Genomic DNA, 18,587 nt, shown 5'->3' with positions numbered 1-18,587 from the left:
ATGAATCGTTGCATTGTTGCAAATACAGTTAAACATGTTACATGAAATGTCGGCTCATTTCAACACTGTACAAATAACAACACCGCTTTCAGTTGGTTTTGCGATGTGGCACTTAAACTCTCAGTTTGTATAGAGTTAAATTTATCTTAATTCAGATATAGCAGCTTCCTGCTGTAGTTAGTGGGGCAGAGCGATAGCGACCTTCTGCAGATCTGAATCTCGGTGCTAGTTTCTCTGGACACAAAAAAATTTCCTTCGCTGCTTACGTCACGGGTCACACAAACACACTCACGTCTCGCTAGCTTCTCATCTTTCATTCCTTTAGCAAAATCAAAGATTAAATAACTTGGTTTATGCTCACAATTTAGATTAAACTGCCCGCATATTCTCCACCATAATAAAATGTAACGGAAACAGGTCAATTTAGCTCAAAGGGAATCATTTAAGATTTTAAAGGGAATTTGAACAGAATCACTGTTTCACGGCTGTTCACGGAGACACGCCTGCAGCTCAGTGAACGAGCCGTTTAACATCAAATCTGCGCTGGATACTAATATCCAAACTATAGTGAAAACACTATCAATTAGCACAGTAACAAGATCGGCAGTTTAAGACATTAACTTGTAAGCACAAAACACAAGATACTTCTCTTTTCAATATGAATAAGGCTTTATTAGATAAATCTAAGACATATAAACTAATCTAACACATAAACGCACGCACTCACACATTCACACAAGTTGCAGGAAGATCGAAAGTTAGGAAAAGATGAGTTTAAGAGAATGGAAATATGGAATTCCAAGTTTACAGCAATACGTTAAATTGCATAGACATGAACAACCATCAATCACGTAATTAGCCCTTGCAGTGGGTTCCTCAATGTGACTAAAATTATATTAGATACACCAGCACAACAAATATCTGGGGATACGTTGCCTTCGTTTCCTGTGAAAGGGACTCCCGTTGAAAAAGGTATCCCGGTGTCGCTGATTGGCTGGAAGTTCAGTAGTGAAGTGACGTCTTGGGAAGCCCGTGGTTGTTGGGCGTTGGCTGAAAGTGCAGAGTCGTATGCGCTGGTCGAAGTTGAACGGGCATCCGAGGTCAGGCGTCGGAGACTCGACGTTACAAAACTTAACTCAGAACACGAAACTCTCAAACGGAAAAGAAAAGAAATAAAGTTTGACGAGACTGGCTTGTGTTCCTTCTCATCGTGGCATAGTAGCAGCAGGCAGGCACGCTGGAACCGCGCTCAAAGAACAATGATGACTAACCGCATGGCTACATGCTACAAGCTAAAGCTAGGTAGCAAAGCTACAAGCTAAAAGCTAAGAGCAGACATGACTAATAGCATGACTGATAGCACGAGCAAGGCTGGAACTAAAAGTCGACATGGCTAATAGCAGCAGCTAGGGACTAAAAGCAGACTAAAAGCAAAATTTCATGATGTCCAAAGTATTTAAACTTCCTTGTTGGCCACCCCTCAAATGTTGCCTTGACCAATCAGATATGGTCTTGGCTCGGGGGGGGGGGGGGGGGGGTGTATCATAAATCATTTGTTTATCTTACCAAGCATGTGGTTCCTGCCTCGCAGGATCTAATTTTGGACATGATTCCTATAACACGATTATGATATATTTTACAAATAAATGATTGTCAGGACAATATCAAGCAAGAAAATTAGATTATATCAATACTAGACATGACTATGTATCCTATAGTTATCAAAAGACATACACAATAAGTGATTATACATGATAGTCAAATGTGTGGGTTACACATAAATGAATATGGAGTTAAGCAATGGAATGATTCATTTATAAGTCCTTTTGAGTTCATTCTGGTCCATATATAATGTACAAAAAGCAGTTTCTTTGCCATTCTCTGGCAAAGGGACTTTTCTGTGAAGACAAAGGTTTAAAGCCCTTCCCCCTTAGGAATTTCAGTCTGGTTCTGCTGGGTGGGGGAAGTCAATGCAAGTATTTAACTTGATCTCCTGGGTTTACATGTGATGTCCAGCGTTGCATTTCAATCACGAACAATAAATTTGACAATCTCTTCTTCAAATTAAAATTGTCAATAATTGTTCTATTGGTGTTAATGTTGAAAGCTGTTGTGTGAACAAGTTGGTTGGTTGGTTATCTGAGGAGTTTGGCTCTCGTTTCAATGCACACAGCTCTGATAGACTCTTTAATTTGTCTGGTTCGACTCATTTCTGCTACAGAAATATGCAGTTACCTTTCAGTCGGTCATGTTCAACGTTACGAATGGGATCTTGCCCGAGAGCCCAATCACCTTAGAGTGGTACAAAACGAGCCAATGGTACACAAAGTATTTTGCATCGCGGAATTTGCATCGCGAGTTCCACCTCACAGAGCGGGTATATAAGGTGCAGCGCGAGCAACTCGCATTCAAGCTTTCGCTTCGGAGCAAAACACATCGCTTGCTGCTTTCACCAGAGAGCTACAAGCAAGAGTCACTGGTGTTGGTCTGGCGGTTCGTTTGGGTTTCCTGCGACAGCTCCCACATTCCCCTGAGCGCTTCAACACCTCTGAAAGAGCTTTTTTTTCCTTCCACAAAAGAGTAAAGGGTCGATTTGCGTCTTTTTCAAAGATGTCATTTTGCCTGTGTTTCTGTGTGCGATCGATACATCGCTCCTCATGATGGCCACGATCGCTGTGTCACGTGTCTGGGCTTCCAGCACGCTGAGACTGCATTCGTTGATGGCTCAGTGTTCTCATTGTGGTGACATAACCATCTTGGCGTTGAAATGAGATCGAGACTCAATTACCTTAAAGTTTTTGGTGTTGACAAATATAATTAGAAATATTTTACCAAATGTTTGAATTTATATTTGTTTATGAAAAAAGTTCCCAGGGTAATGTTTGGAGGATATTTGGATATTTTTATGACGTTTAAACATTCAGCATTTTTTTCCCCTATCATTTTCCTAACAAGATGAAAAATCTGGACATTTGGAATGTTTAAAATCATTTGGAAATAATGTTTTCATAATGTTTTCAAGATGATAGAATGTAATGTTTCTATAACATTCACACATACCAAGAAAGAATGTTCCTAATACATATAAAAAAGGAAAATTTCAAATATTTAACGAACATTCCCTAATAACATTTTCATAACATTTTCAAGATGATAGAATGGAATGTTTCTCTAACGTTCACATAAACCTACAAAAAATGTTCCTAATACATTACAAAAATGCACATTTGAGGAACATTCACTAATAACATTTTCATTACATTTTCAAGATAGAATGGAATGTTTCTATAAAGTTCACATAAACCTATAAAAAACGTTCCTAAAACATTAAGAAAATGCTAATTTTAAACATTTAAAGAACATTCAGTAATGACGTTTTCGTAAGGTTTTTAAAATGGTTGGATGGAATGTTTCTGTAACGTTCACAGAAACCCCACAAAAATGTTCTCAATACATTAAAAAATCTTGCCGTTCTCAACGGTTGCAAAACATTCCGAATTAACATTTTCATAACTTAAGGGAAATGTTAGTAAAACGTTCTGACAACTCGTTTTTGTTAGCTGGGATAGTGCACTGTCTGATGCGATACTGTAGCTGATGGCTTAATGGTTAAAATTTTATCTCTAATAGTATCGATTTTAGAAGTAGTTCATAAAGTCATTATTGTTGTGATGTTGGCAAATGTCAAAACTTGTTGAGACTTTATTTTTTGTTAATTTAGCCACTGTATTGAATAAATACATGGGGTTATGTTTGTTTTCTTCTAAAAGGGAAGAAAAGGAATCGGATCTAGCTGTTTTTAATGCTTTTCCGTAGGATAGGTTACTTTCCCGCCAAGCAATACAAAATACCTCTAGCTTTGTTTTCCTCCAGCTGCGCTCCATTTTTCGGGCTGCTCTCTTTAGGGTGTGAGTATGCTCATTATACCATGGAGTCATACTGGTTTCCTTAACCTTCCTTAAGCGTAAAGGAGCAACTCTATTTAAAATGCTAGAAAAGAGAGAGTCCATAGTTTCTGTTACATCATCAAGTTCTTCTGAGGTTTTGGATATGATAAGGAATTTGGATGAATCAGGAAGATAACTTAAAAAGCAGTCTTTTGTGGTAAAAGTGTTGGTTCTACCATATTTGTAACAAGAAGTAGAATTTCTACACGTCACTTGTAGAAGTTCAACGTCACTTGTTGAACATAAATTCAATTGTTACTCTTAAATTGGTTTGGACTTTTTTTTGTATTTCCAAGTTCAGGGAACAGACACAGTCTCTAAAGTGTGATATCTAGGTGAAAGAGTCTCTGTGTTGAGAATTAGCTGATCCTGTGGCATGAGGCTGCTAGTTGACAGTTGGTTTAGCCAGTCTGTCTGCTTCCTGACCTGGGCCCCAGTTAATTAAGTCCAAACTCTAACTCTACAGAGAAAAAGGTGTTGCCCTTGGCTTTAGCACAGTGTTGTACTCTACACTCACTCCATCTCCAGGAATTTAATCAGCAAATGTGCTCAATGAGCAAAACTCCAACATTTCAGTGATGTCTAATCTGAATGCCTCTGATTGGCAATTGCATTAATAATCTCAACAAAATCATGTGTGATTGGTTATAATGCACAACACAGTAAATGTTTAAAAAGGAATAAGATGCATTATGAGAAGATCTAGTTTTTATACCACAATCAACAATTTTCATTTTCACTTTATTCATAACAGCTATAATAGATTTAATTTAATTATGCAGTGCCGGTTTTGTCCAATCTGGTGGCATTTTTGCCTCAAGCTCCCTTCTTTTTTTTAAGATCAGTGGTCAGGTGAAGGCTATATGATTTAGTAAGAGAGTGGTCCAAATACATTTGGCCACTTCCCAGAAAAGAGAGAACTGTACCCAAAGTAATTATCAAATCCCAAATGATTGGCATCGCTGGTTCATTTGACAGAAATACGTAACACAAATAATAATAAAGCTGAAATATTCACACAGAAGATGTTTCTCAGGTCAGTCAGAGTGCTCATGGTATGCATAGTGCTTACAAGTGCATACCTGAAGGCAACCCTGCGTGTACCTATACTATTATCCATAAGGGTCACTGTGATTTTCCCTTTTAAATTGATGACTTTCCCTTCGGGCATCTGGAGGATTTGTTCTCGAAGTTTTAGTCTGTTGAACTTGCCCTGATAATACTGCATTACTGGCACTGCTGTTACATCCAAACCATATATAACCATATTGACCTGTCTATACTATATACACAAACCTCTTGCCACATTAGCTATAAATAAGTCAAGGAATGCAATGTCCTTTTTTTTTTTTTCCTTTTTTTTTTTGCACACTTATTGTGTGCATCTCTGTATCCAGAGTGATTAGCTAGACAATTAAAATCCATTATGAAGCGATCTGTAGACTCGCTCACTGCTTGTTGTCACTGAATAAATTTAGCCCTTTCAAAAATCATGTTTCCCTTTCAAGGGAATTATGAACTGCATCCTCTAGGGTTCACTATGTCGAACATAGAAACACCTTGTCGTGACCTGTGTCTAAGCATACATTCAAAAAATACCAACAACATGTTGGCCGGCGACAGTTCATGACGTCAGTGTTTGTGTGTGTGTGGTGAAGATGCGTTCATCTCTCGAGGGAGTTGGATGCACTCTGCTGTGCTCATTGTTATGGATTTGTGGGACTACTGAGGGGATGTGAGTATTTCACCATTTACAGTGAGTTTGTAGATAGCATTCACCTCTCACAGGAATAGCGATGCTTTCGCATAATTTCCTTTTGCTTATTCCATCTATGGGAAATAAAGTCCCTTAGAACAGTATCTCTAAAATCCATGTTAAGAGGACTTTGGACAACTGGGTAACAGTCCAGTTCTTCTTCTCCTTAGCCCAAGTAAGACGCCTCTGATGTTGTTTGTAGTTCAGGAGTGGCTTAACAAGAGGAATATGACAACTGTAGCCAAATTCCTTGTCACGTCTTTATGCTTTGACCCCAGACTCAGTCCATTCCTTGTGAAGTTCACTCAAATCCTTGAATCGATTTTGCTTGACAATCCTCATAAGGCTGCGGTTCTCTTGGTTGGCTGTGCATCTTTTTCTTTCCACTCAACTTTCTGTTAACATGCTTGGATACAGCACTCAAGTCAAAGCTTCTTTGGCAATGAATGTTTGTGGCTTACCCAACTTGTGAAGGGTGTCAATGATTGTCTTCTGGACAACTGTCAGATCAACAGTCTTACCCCATGATTGTGTAGCCTGGTGAACCAAACTGAAAGAGCATTTTGAAGGCTCAGGAAACCTTTGCAGGTGTTTTGAAATGATTAACTGATTGGCATGTCACCATATTCAAAATTTTTGGGATAATTAATTGGTGTTTTTTGTTAAATGTGAGCCAAAGTCATCACAATTAAAAGAACCAAAGACTTAAACTAATTCAGTATGTGTGCATTGAATTTATTTAATGCATAAGTTTCACAATTTGAGTTGAATTACTGAAATAAATAAACTTTTCCACGACATTCTAATTTATTGAGATGCACCTGTACAGTCAGTGGTGATGTAAGTAATTTTTCTGTCAGTGGTGTTACTGTCAGTGATGTTACTGTAAGTGCTATTACTGTCAATAGTGGTAATAGTTTCTTTCAATGGCCTTTACTGTTAGTAATGTAACTATAAATGACGTCACTATAAATGGGATTACAGTCAGTAGTAGTGTTAATTTCAGTGCCATTAAAGTCAGTAATTTGGTGTACTGTAACATTGCTATCAAAAGTGTCATTGAACGTTAGATCATAGTTTCTGTAAGCTAGTGGATCTTATTTGGTGAATATATTTTTTAGTGTAATTTCACTGTTTCTCTTTGTCTTCTAGGGAGCGTCGTGAACAGGAGCTGCAAGAAGCATACTGGAACGCCCGCACACCAGAAGAAGCAGCTTCTGTGCTGCAGCGTTATGCCCAGCGTTTTACCATCAGTGAGGCAGTTACTGAGTGCCTCAAACTCCCCAAGCTTCTGGAGAGGAGTGTGTCGGCTGACCCCACCCGTCACTCTTTTTCTTTGAGTGCTTCCTTAAACCCACTGCAGTACCTGAGGCAGCAGTCAGTTCCCTTGGCCAAATTTACATCCATGGTTGAAGAACGAGTGACAGGATACTGCACAGATGAATTCGTGGGAGATGTGACAGGACCCTCGCGGTGTCCAAAAGCTTACAGCAGTGCTACTGCTGAAATGAGAACAGATAAGGTTTAAGCCAGCTCAACATTTCTCCTTGCAGAGTTTTACTTTTTAAGAGGTTTTATAACTGATTCAAATATCTATAGCTTAGAGATAAAACTGATTTTTAAGTAAAAATCTCGAGCTATCCACATTAATTTAATATTTTTTAAATCTCAAATTGCTTTTAAGCAGTGCTTTAAGTGGCACTGTTAAGTGTGCACTAATTTTTTTTTTTTTGATGACTACCCTCATCCCCTGAGGTAACAAGAACTATATTGAAGGGGTTTTATATACAGCAGTCAATAGACAACCTTATAAAAAAATTCCTTTTATTAGTTTGTGGATTTGCTTGAGCTAGAAAAAGCTACTGAACATAAATAAAATGTGCAAAAGGATTTTGAAAAAATACCCTTAGTATAGGGTGACCTATGCTAATGCTAATGAGCTTAAACATATTTTTTGTACACAGTGCTGCGAACTGTCAAGCACTCCTGTACGCGTGCATCACTGTCCTACTCGCAGCTGCAGCAACTTGCACTCTCTTCATCAAGCTTTAAAACAAAAAGGGGACAAAAAAGTCCTATTGTCTTTGTGCATATAGATTAATTAGATAAATGAATATCTAAATTCGTGCCTAGCCTACAGACTACGTTATTTTTTTTAGAACTTAGAAAAAAGATGCTGCAGCCATAGAGCAGCCGGCGGGTGTGGTTGCAAGACGGCTCAACCTCCGCAATTTTTAATGTTTATCAGACAATAACTGCTCAAGATTTTGCTTTAGTATAATTTTCGCGACAATAAGGGCCAGATTCGGGATTCGGGACAACAGTTTAGATTTCAGGACTGTCTTGAATTTTTCGGGACGTCTGGTCACCCTACCTGAAAGAGCTACTGCATTACTTCATTAGCTTTCGTCTGACCTGCAACGACATCATTCTGGCTTGCTGTGGTGTCAGCCAGTGAGTCATCTAATTATGATTGTGTTGTTTTAGTACTTAGAGTCTGAAGCCAGGAGAGCTTATTAAGTATTGTTCACTGGTTGTGAATTTTTACAGAGTCGAGTGTGCGCGTTTCACATATCCTCTCCGGCCACGTTAAGTTATTAACAGTGGAAAAGTGGCAGCACAGGCAAAAGATTAAAATCTCTAGTAAAACAGATAAGCATACCGTTACGCTAAAGGCATGTTCTGGGCGCACGGAGAGGTGGCAGTACACTCAAGAGCTATATTTGGAAGTGGCGTTACTGAGTACCGGTGCGTACCGGCCCACTTAAAGCACTGCTTTTATGTCAGTAAATGCCTAATTTATATTCCCTTTAAGAGAAATCTACGTTTATATTTAAATTGTTCATTACTAGGAGCTCCACTTTACCTTTGGAGCTGTTAAAGTGCAGCTTTTGAGCAATGTAACATTGGTTGCTAAAGCAACAATTTGTTGTGCTAATATCCTGGATAATTTAGTGCTGTAGGAATACAGTTGCAATAGAAGTGTAGTGTTTTCAGAAAGCATGAAATGTAGCATGTTGCCCTCTGGTGGCTGGAATGAAGTAAAGTGGGCATGTGTTGAATGGGTGCTAGTGTTCAGCCGGTATGTGGGTATTTGTGAATTTGTTCTTTCTATGTGAAGTTCTCCCTACAAAGACAAAAACAGAGAGCTCAGAGAGAGCAAATAAGCTTAAACACACAGACAAACACATACACACACACATTTTTTTTTCTGTCATGGCAGAGGCTTTTTGTTAACTTACATTTACATATATTCATTTGGCAACTTATAAAAAAGGAGGACAACAAAAGCAATCAGACCAACAATAGAGCAACAGTATACAAGATACAAATCTCAAAACTCTGACGTACGCCATTGTAGAAATGCATTATATGCAGTCAGATTTCATTTATTTGTTTAAAATAAGTGGCTGAAAATATAGACAACATCAAGATTAAGTGAGTAGAATTAACTTATTCATGTGCATTCAACATAATAGTCATCAGTTGATCCAACTGAATCATCAGGTGATCTGATTAGGCTACTGATATGACTAGAGTTACCCATTCGATTTGGTGAATATGATTTAAAATAAAAGTACTACTTATATTGTTCTATGTAAAATAAAATACAAATATTTCACATACAGCTTCGCATCTAAAAGTAAATATGCCTTGTTTTAAAGATTTACAAGATAAAAAAAATATGAAACAAAAAAAAAAGATTAAAAAAATAAGGGGAATAAATGTCTATTCTGAATATTGAATCTCTCTCTCTCACTCAGGTGGATGAAATAATGTGCGTGACTGGAGAAAGAAAGGATGCCAGCCATAGCAATAAGAAGGGAGGGCCACAGAAAAACAAAGAAGCAGAAGATGATTATCTGCAGTTCTTCCCATCTTCTTACCAACACACAGCCTCAGACATCACAGATACTGATATGTCAGGGGTCCAGCCCACAGACCAGACACTCTCATCTATGTGCACACAAGAGTATTACGAGAAAGACACCGATACAACAGAGGTAAGCATGTGCTGTAACCCATACAAGCAAAAGAATGTGAAAAAAGAAATCCAGCACTACTTACTCTATGATGACGGAAACTTTAATACTTTAAAATTACCAACGTATTTGTATTCTCTACATCAAAAAGTAGTTATGGATTATTTATTTTTATTTTTTTATTTTAAGAACCTTGTAAAGTTGTTCAAGAACCTACTCACCCCATACTCAACCCATACAATCAAAAGAATGGAGAGTTTACACTCAATACAGCAGTTGAGTGGATTCTTATCATTCAAGAAGTCTGTCTGTTGCACAGGTTGAAGGTGGAACAGTCCCACAGGCTGGTGATGTCGCTATATTCCCAGAAGTGTTGGAGATAAAAGCAGAAAAGATAGGTTGGTTAGCTTTTATGTGATAAATGTCCTTGCTCATTATACAAAATACACTTTTTTCTTAATTTAAACAAATTATATAAAATTTAAAAAACGCTTTGGAAATGCATGTTCATGTCCATGTTCCTGTGTAGATCAAGAGCAGACAGATAAGATACATATGAGTGACTCTCAAACGGCCATGATTCAGTTTGACTACTCTGCTGTGCAGGTTGGCATAAAGCAATCTGTATTGTATTTGTGTTTATATAAAAACACAGGAAAAATACCATAAACAAATATAATGAATATTAAAATAATGAAATGTATTTGTTATATTTATTGAACCAAGGTTTTTTTTTTTTTTTTTTTTTTTTTTTTTTTTTTTTTTTTTTTTTTTTGTAGGAAAATAAACTAGCAACTGAGATCCCACAGAAATCAACAAATCAATCAGTACCATCTAACCTTGAATCATACATAACCAAATCAGGTGAGTGATATTCAGAATTAATTTTAGCCAGCAGTAAACATAACAGTAACATCTTGGTGTTCACTTCTCCCATTAGATATATAGAATTTAAAACCACTGAATTGTTCCACAGGTTTATCAGAGTCTGGATAATTTAACATTTGCCACTTGATATCCCTTTATATATAGATCCTATAGGATAGATACATTACATGCTTACACACTGTATAATACCATATTAATAAAGTGAATAATTCATGAAATTCATGAGTCCATGTTTTAAAAAATTGCATGTTTAATTTTCCAGATATGGCAGAAAAAAATGGAAATGTAAGTAAAGAAATTAAATGCATTCATCTCACTCTCTCCTCTTTCGTCATCCTTGAGGCTTTATTTGTTTTTGTTTTTAAGAAAAAAAAAGTAAGGATACCTTTTTTTTCTCTCATCTGGTATTTTTTTTTTATTATTATTTTTCCACAAAGAGATTCTTTTGAATCATCAATATTAAATTAATTGTACAAATGATATGCTAGATTTTTTATGCTAAATGGTGTAAAAGAGTAAGGGTCAGTAAAGGTCTGACTTGAAATACTGCACTAACCATAATCCTGAAACAAGATCGTCTGAGGTTACGAATGTAACCATGGTTCCCTGAGAGGGAACGAGACACTGCGTCCTCTGAAGGGACACTATGGGGAACACCTCGTCGTGACCCGTGTCTGAAGCATACTTTGAAAAAACGCCAACTCGACCGGAGAGCACGTCATTTATCTTCTTCAAGAAGCTTGCGGCAGAAGCGTGGCAAGGGATCTAGAGGACGCAGTGTCTCGTTCCCTCTCAGGGAACCATGGTTACATTCGTAACCTGAGACGTTCCCTCTCAAGGGAACTTCGAACTGCGTCCTCTGAAGGGACACTATGGGGAACAGTATACCCACGCCGCCATGCTGAGGGGAGCGCAGGCCAGACCATGGTGAACACTAAGTACCAACTCTACCATTTCTATGGGAGTTGCCCCTAGGACGTTTAGACAGCTGTCTGTGACACTATCCCTTACGGCCAAAGGCCTAAGCTACATACCCAATTTAATTGAACGGGGCTTTACACCAACTCAAGAAAGGGCACGAAGCCACCGCGCGAAGCCCTTACCATAAAGGATTTTTAGAAAGAACGCAGAGCCTTAGCGTGCGAACTTACCACAGAGTGGATTTCAGAAAGTGCGCAAAGAATACACGTGCACACTTACCATAGTATGGATTTTAAAATACTGTTCTAGGGAGGGGTTCTCGTGGCACTCTGAAGGGGGAAAGCAGAGAACACCGTCAAACGAGAGGAACTCTGAATTCAGAGTAGCGTACTAACACGTGACCCTTTTCTGGAAAAAGGGGCCCGTGGTTAAAACTACTGCAAGAACCGCTCCAATATCCCTTGATGAGGGAAGCGATGCTTGAGTGTAAACAAATGCACTCCGGCTGAAAGGAGCCAAAGGAACCAAAGTCTAAACATCTCGAAAAAGGGAACGAAGCTGAGCGCGTAACCCTTACCATACAGGATTTTAGAAAAGTGTGCAGAGACTTGCGTGCACACTTACCACTTTAAGAAGTACACAGAATGTAGCGTGCGTACCAACAGGTTCCTAAGCATCGCAGAGGTGTTTTATAAAAGCGGTCAGGAGGCCCCTCAGGGTGACCTGGCCAACATTCATGAAATCTCCTGCAGTGCCGTGCCAGTTCTGATGATCAGCGAGGCTCCCACAGGAGCCCGTGATCTCGGCCGCCTAATACCAGAGCACGAGGCCGGAAGGACGGTGCTGACGGGTGTTAGTAGATGCCATGACTGAGCACTGTAAAAGAGACTCACTTAGAAAGTTAGTAGACATATGACCACCAGCAATTCAACTCATAAGTATATACAGAAAAAGGGTTACATACTCACCCATCCTCCTGTAGTGGAACCCTGCTCACAGGGCGCCTCCTTATAGTCCAGACCATCAGTAAGGTGGTTACTATGAATATAGAACCAACCAAAAACATCATAGGTCCAGCATATGAGACTGTTATGAGAGAAATTCTCCCCCACCTAACCTCGATCAGGTGGAGAGCTGGTGGTCGCAGGGGAATTCAGGCAAGGGAGGAAAAGAGCAGAAGTTAAACATAAAAACAGTTACTGTTCTCTCTAGGTATCGCTCTGATTCGGACGAGAACGCTGCCTCGTCTGAATCACATCCCTCAGGTCCTGCTTACCTCCTCGCGACCCACGATTCCTCTTGCCCCTGCCCATAGGCGGGGGAGGAGCGGGAGCCGCGACACTAGCCTTCTGCGCCCGTCTTTGATCCTCAGAACGAGACGGGCCAGGACCCCTATGTTGTTCGGGCTCGGACCTGGACCTTCGTGGAATGAAGGTTTTAAAAGCAGCTGAGTGCGCCCTTGCCTCCCTGAACTTTTCAACCACCATCTCGACGGAGGTACCGAAAAGCTCAGAAGGCGAGACCGGAGCATCGAGAAGAAAGCCCCTTTCTTTCTTCCCGATGTCTGCCAGGTTCACCCACAGATGTCTCTCCGTTACTACCATGGCAGCCATAGACCTACCCATGGCGGAGGCGGCCTGCTTGGTAGCACGGAGAGAGAGGTCTGTGGTGCGGCGCAGCTCGGCCACCTGATCAGCTGAAAGGCCCTCGCCTTTATCCAGGTCCCTCAGCAGGTCAGCCTGATAGGCCTGAAGCACCGCCATAGTGTGCAATGAAGCCACAGCCTGACCTGCTGCTGCGTATGCTTTGCCATTTAAGCGGGATGTATCCTGGAGGGGCTTAGATGGCAAAGAGGGAGATTTAAGAGAGGATGTTTCCCCCACAGATAGCTAGCCAGCGTCTCTTCTACAGGGGGCATCTTCTCATAGCCATTTTCGCGCATGCCCTCGATGTTAGCATAACTCGTATGCTGAAACCGATGGATGCGAGAAGAAAATGGCCTCTTCCATTCTTTCTCGATTTCCGCATGTAAATCAGGCAAGAATGGAAGGCTCACCTGGGCTGGAGGGCTATGGTCAGATAAATAACGCTCATCAAGGCGACCTCGCGGCGTTATTTTGCTGGTACGTTTCCATGGCAAGTTTAACTTTGCTGTGGCACGATCCATAACCTCTAACAGCTCCTCATACGCAGGGCAGGAGGATTGAGAAGGCTCAGCCTCAGCTTCTTCGCCATCCTCAGACATCTCCTGCTCTTCCTGGGTAGAACCCAGCAGAGCACTAACTTCAGTATCAGAAAGGGTTAATGATAACACGTCTTCCTCCTGAAGTTCATTCTCGTCCGCCGCCGAAGAGCGAGAAAGAGAAAGTCCCTCTCTAAACTCTTCAACGAGGTCCACCTGTGATCCCCACGAGCTCATTCTCCTCCGTGCCTCAACAGCGGCGGGTCCTGAGCCGCGGGAGACAGATGGCTGTCCCTCTTTCCTCGAAAAGAGAGACAAACGAGAGCGGAGCTTTTTCATGGAAAAACGCTCACAGTGCACGCAAATCGCCCCCTCAAGGACATCGCGCGCGGGCTCTTCGCCCAAACAAAAAACGCAAAGACTGTGTGTGTCATCCGGTGTCAAATAACGCTGACACGGATGCACGCACTGTCTAAACGCCTTGCTAGTGGAAGCCATGATAACAAAAGTAAAGATCGCTCTTACCGTGGTCGTTTCTCAAACGCGCACTTCAAACAAAACAGTCAAATGAAGACGAAGAAGATAAATGACGTGCTCTCCGGTCGCTTATTTATAGTCGCGCCGGTAGTGGCGTCAGACGCTGTCACCGGCCAACGAGTTGGCGTTTTTTCAAAGTATGCTTCAGACACGGGTCACAACGAGGTGTTCCCCATAGTGTCCCTTCAGAGGACGCAGTTCGAAGTTCCCTTGAGGGGGAACCATTCAGAGTCACTGTTACCATGGAAACAGGAACTGTAATGGTGAGGTTTTGAAAGTAAGCATTAGTTAATATGTTTTATTTTCATTATTTTCAGTGGCTCATGGGAGTTTTTTCATTCATTACATCACGTTTCATCTTTTTAAACTATTTTAAATAGGATAATGTTAAATAAGTAAAATAAAAACTAAATATTCTATACCAGATTGTCACAGTGTCTGGTTTGTGTTCCCTGGTTATCCACTAGATGTCCTTCTTCCCCACGGTGTATGTCACTTCATGAACCACATTCCTCACATTTCTCTGCCTAAATCATTGCACCCAGCTGTCACGGGTTATCAATCATTGCACTCAGTCAATTCCCCATTAGCGTTGTGTCTCCCTGTGTATTTATACCTGGTCTTTGTGAGTATGTGGCACAGAGTCCTTGTTTAATGTTAATCTGTAGTCTTGCTCTTGCCATGTGTCTTTGTTTGTTCTCATGTTGGATTGTTATTCTGGTTTTGACCCATGCCTGGACTGTTTACCCTTTGGATTCCCCTCAAATAAATATCAGTCACGCACTTGGATCTCTCTCCGTGTTTCCTGAATTCCGGCCGTGACAGAAGGACTCCGTCACAGCAAGATCCAGCGGTATGTCTTTTGATGCTTCCCGTTCCCCAACCAGGATGGTGGAGTGGAGAGCTAAATATTTGAAGTTGACCGCCCTCCGCCAGGAGGGTAATGAGGTGGGTGCCATGGCACAGGTGTTCTGGTCCCTGGCCGAGGGCATGGGATATAATGACGCGGCCTTAAATGATTGTTTTAATATTGGGCTGGGTGACCCGGTTCCTCAAGAGGAAATGGCTCATTTGGACACATTCAAGTTCTGGGAATTTGTGTGCTACTTGTAGCATCGGCTTCCGTGGGATGCCCCAGCCACTCCTGTCTCTTCCGGTGGGATGGCCGGCAGCCCAGCGCCACTGCAGAAGAAGTCTGCCAGCCCAGGGTCACAGCACAAGGTGGTCGACAGCCCAGCACCACTGCCCAGAATGGCCGCCAGCCCAGCGCCACTGCGCAGAATGGCCGCCCACCCAGCGCCGCTGCCAAGGATGGCCATTTCATTAGATGGCTGCCAGCCCAGCGCCACGAGACAAGATGGCCGCCAGCTCAGTGCCACAGCACAAGATGGCCACAAGCACAGAGCCACTGCCCAGGGTGGCTGCCGGTCCAGCGCTACTGCCCAAAATGGCCGCCAGTCCAGAGTCATGGCACAAGATGGCTGCTTGCCCAACGCCTCTGCACAGGATGACAGACACAGCTGACCTTCCAGAGTTGAGTCAGGTTCCCGTGAACCCTCCAGAGTCGAGTCAGGTTCCCGTTGACCCTCCAGAGTTGAGTCAGTGTCCGGTTGTCCCTCCAGAGTCAAGTCAGGTTCCGGTTGACCCTCCAGAGTCGAGTCAGGTTCCTGTTGACCATCCAGAGTCGAGTCACGTTGCAGTTGATCCTCCTGAATCGAGTCAGATTCCTGTTGACCTTCCAGAGTGGAGTCAGGTGCCCGTTGACTTTCCAGAGTTGAGTCAGGTTCCGGTTGACCCTCCAGAGTTGAGTCAGGTGCTTGTGGACCCTCCAGAGTTGAGTCAGGTATTCATGGACCCTCCAGAGTCAGGGTTAGTCACCGTTGACCTTCCAGAGTCAGGGTTAGTAACCATTGACGTTCCAGATTCAGGGCTAGTTCCTGTTGATCTTCTAGAGTCGAGTCAAATTCCAGTTGACCATCCAGAGTCGAGTCACGTTCCAGTTGATCCTCCTGAATCAAGTCAGATTCCTGTTGACCTCCCAGAGTTGAGTCAGGTGCCCGTTGACTTTCTAAAGTTGAGTCAGGTTCCGTTTGACCCTCCAGAGTCGAGTCAGGTGCTCATGGACCCTCCAGAGTTGAATCAGGTGCTCATGGACCCTCCAGAGTCGAGTCAGGTGCTTGTGGACCTTCCAGAGTCAGGGTTAGTCACCTTTGACCTTCCAGAGTCAGGGTTAGTCACCTTTGATCTTCCAGAATCAGGGCTAGTCACCGTTGACCTTCCAGAGTCAGGACTAGTCACTGGTGATCTTCAAGGACAGAGTCAAGTCACCGGTGATCTTCAAGGACAGAGTGAAGTCACTGGTGATCTTCAAGGACAGAGTGAAGTCACTGGTGATCTTCAAGGACAGAGTCAAGTCACTGGTGGTCTTCAAGGACTGAGTCAAGTCACTGGTGGTCTTCAAGGACAGAATCAAGTCACCGGTGGTCTTCAAAGACTGTGTCAGGTCACTGGTGATCTTCAAGGACTGAGTCAAGTCACTGGTGATCTTCATGAACAAAGGCAAGTCACCACTGATCTTCATGAACAAAGGCAAGTCACCATTGATCTTCATGAACAAATACAAGTCACCAATGATCTTCATGAACAAATGCAAGTCACCAATAATATTCATGAGCAGAGTCAAGTCAGCACCGATCTTCTAGAATCCAGTAGAAACACCATGGGAGTACCAGAGTTTCGTCCTCCCGTTGGTCCGGCCGCACGGATGTGCTGGTCTTCTGCTCCGCCTTGGGGGGCTTCGTCCTCGACCACAAGGATGTGGTGGTCTTCTGCTCTGCCCTGGGGGCTTTCTGCATCGATCACAAGGATGTGGTGGTCTTCTGCTCTGTGAGCAGTCTAGTCTTGCTCTTGCCATGTGTCTTTGTCTGTTCTCATGTTGGATTGTTATTCTGGTTTTGACCCATGCCTGGACTGTTTACCCTTTGGATTCCCCTCAAATAAATATCATACACGCACTTGGATTTCTCTCCGTGTTTCCTGTATTCCGGCCATGACACAGATGGTAAAGCAGCAGAATCTCCCAATTTTTCTTGTCTTAACATTCTTCTTCTCCAGTAGAACAGGTGATATATACTACTTCAGGGTTATAGATCAACTGTCTCTCTGTCAACTCCACTCCTCCTGTTTTTTGTGTTGTCTGGTGCATCCTTGTATGCTGCATTTGCATGTTGGTGCATAATAGTGCGGATGGTATGGTTAGGTCCCTCCCCCAGTGCTGAATCTGGTGAAGTGGGGTGAACACTTTTCTTGGGACCCTGAGGAAGAGCGAAAGCATCAGAAGAGGAAGCAGAAGAAGGGTAAGAGCGGAGGTATCCGGGCTAAGCTACTGGCTAAACCACACAAGCCAGCTATCCCCACCATCGTACTGGATAAATACGCTCTTGGGGCAATAAAATGGACTACATCCGACTACTACGCTCAACTCAGAGGACTGTAAGAGACTGTAGTGTTCTTACATTCACAGAAACATGGCTCAGCAATAGTGTTCCAGACTGTACTATACTTCTTGATCAGCTGACATGCTATTGAACAGACAGAGTTGATGGTTTTCTCATCTTAGCTGGGGATTTTAACAACGCAGATTTAAAGAGTATGTTCCCAAAAATACACCTACACATAGACTTTCCAACACAGGGTAACAACACTCTGGACTTTGTTTACACCACCCAGAGATGATCTTAAAAGGCCCTCCCCCACCTTGGTGCCTCAGAGCACATCACTGTCAAGTTAATGCCTGCATATAGACCGCTTGTTAAAGTCGCCAAACCAGTTCACAAACAGATGCAAATGTGGCCGAAAGGGTCATCAGAGGCTCTTCAAGACTGTTTTGACACATTGACTGGAATATGTTTAAGTAGGCTGCCACATACAATAACACCACATACCTCTAAAAGTACTCAGAGACTGTCACTGCCTACATCACCAAGTGTATTGATGATGTAACAGTACCAAAGTCCATCACTGTCTGGGCCAACCAGAAACTGTGGATGACAGGGGAGGTCTACAGACTCCTGAAGGCTAAGAATGCTGCCTTCAGAGCTGAAGATGAGGTGGGCCTGAGGACAGCTAGGGCCAACCTATCCCACAGTTTCAAAGAGGCTAAGAGACAGTACTCCAGTAAGATAGACCATTAGTTCAGCGACAGCAGAGACAGTCTGAGCCTGTGGCAGGGGATTATAAACCATTACAGACTACAAGCCCCCCACCGCAAACCTGTGACTGCACCATCACCCTGCTGAAAAAGCTGAACGTCATCTTTGCTCACTTTGCGGAACAAAATTGCACCACTGCACAGAAGACTCCACCTCCTCCCA

At 42.3% G+C, this 18,587-nt stretch overlaps 1 protein-coding gene across 1 annotated transcript in view; it reads left to right on the top strand.

Moving 5' to 3' along the window:
- The window catches only part of limch1b (LIM and calponin homology domains 1b), a 224,617-nt gene that overhangs the window by 168,920 nt on the left and 37,110 nt on the right, over nt 1–18,587 (top strand). Inside the window, exons 8-13 of the mRNA XM_052573775.1 lie at nt 6,856–7,225; nt 9,468–9,707; nt 10,006–10,084; nt 10,216–10,292; nt 10,466–10,550; nt 10,837–10,859. Of these exons, the coding sequence (XP_052429735.1) occupies nt 6,856–7,225; nt 9,468–9,707; nt 10,006–10,084; nt 10,216–10,292; nt 10,466–10,550; nt 10,837–10,859 (874 nt within the window). The remainder of the gene's footprint in view (nt 1–6,855; nt 7,226–9,467; nt 9,708–10,005; nt 10,085–10,215; nt 10,293–10,465; nt 10,551–10,836; nt 10,860–18,587) is intronic.

This window comes from Carassius gibelio, chromosome B14, assembly GCF_023724105.1.
Source record: "Carassius gibelio isolate Cgi1373 ecotype wild population from Czech Republic chromosome B14, carGib1.2-hapl.c, whole genome shotgun sequence".
In the NCBI taxonomy this organism is placed as follows: Eukaryota; Metazoa; Chordata; class Actinopteri; order Cypriniformes; family Cyprinidae; genus Carassius; species Carassius gibelio.
This window is presented reverse-complemented; position numbering and strand designations above follow the sequence as displayed.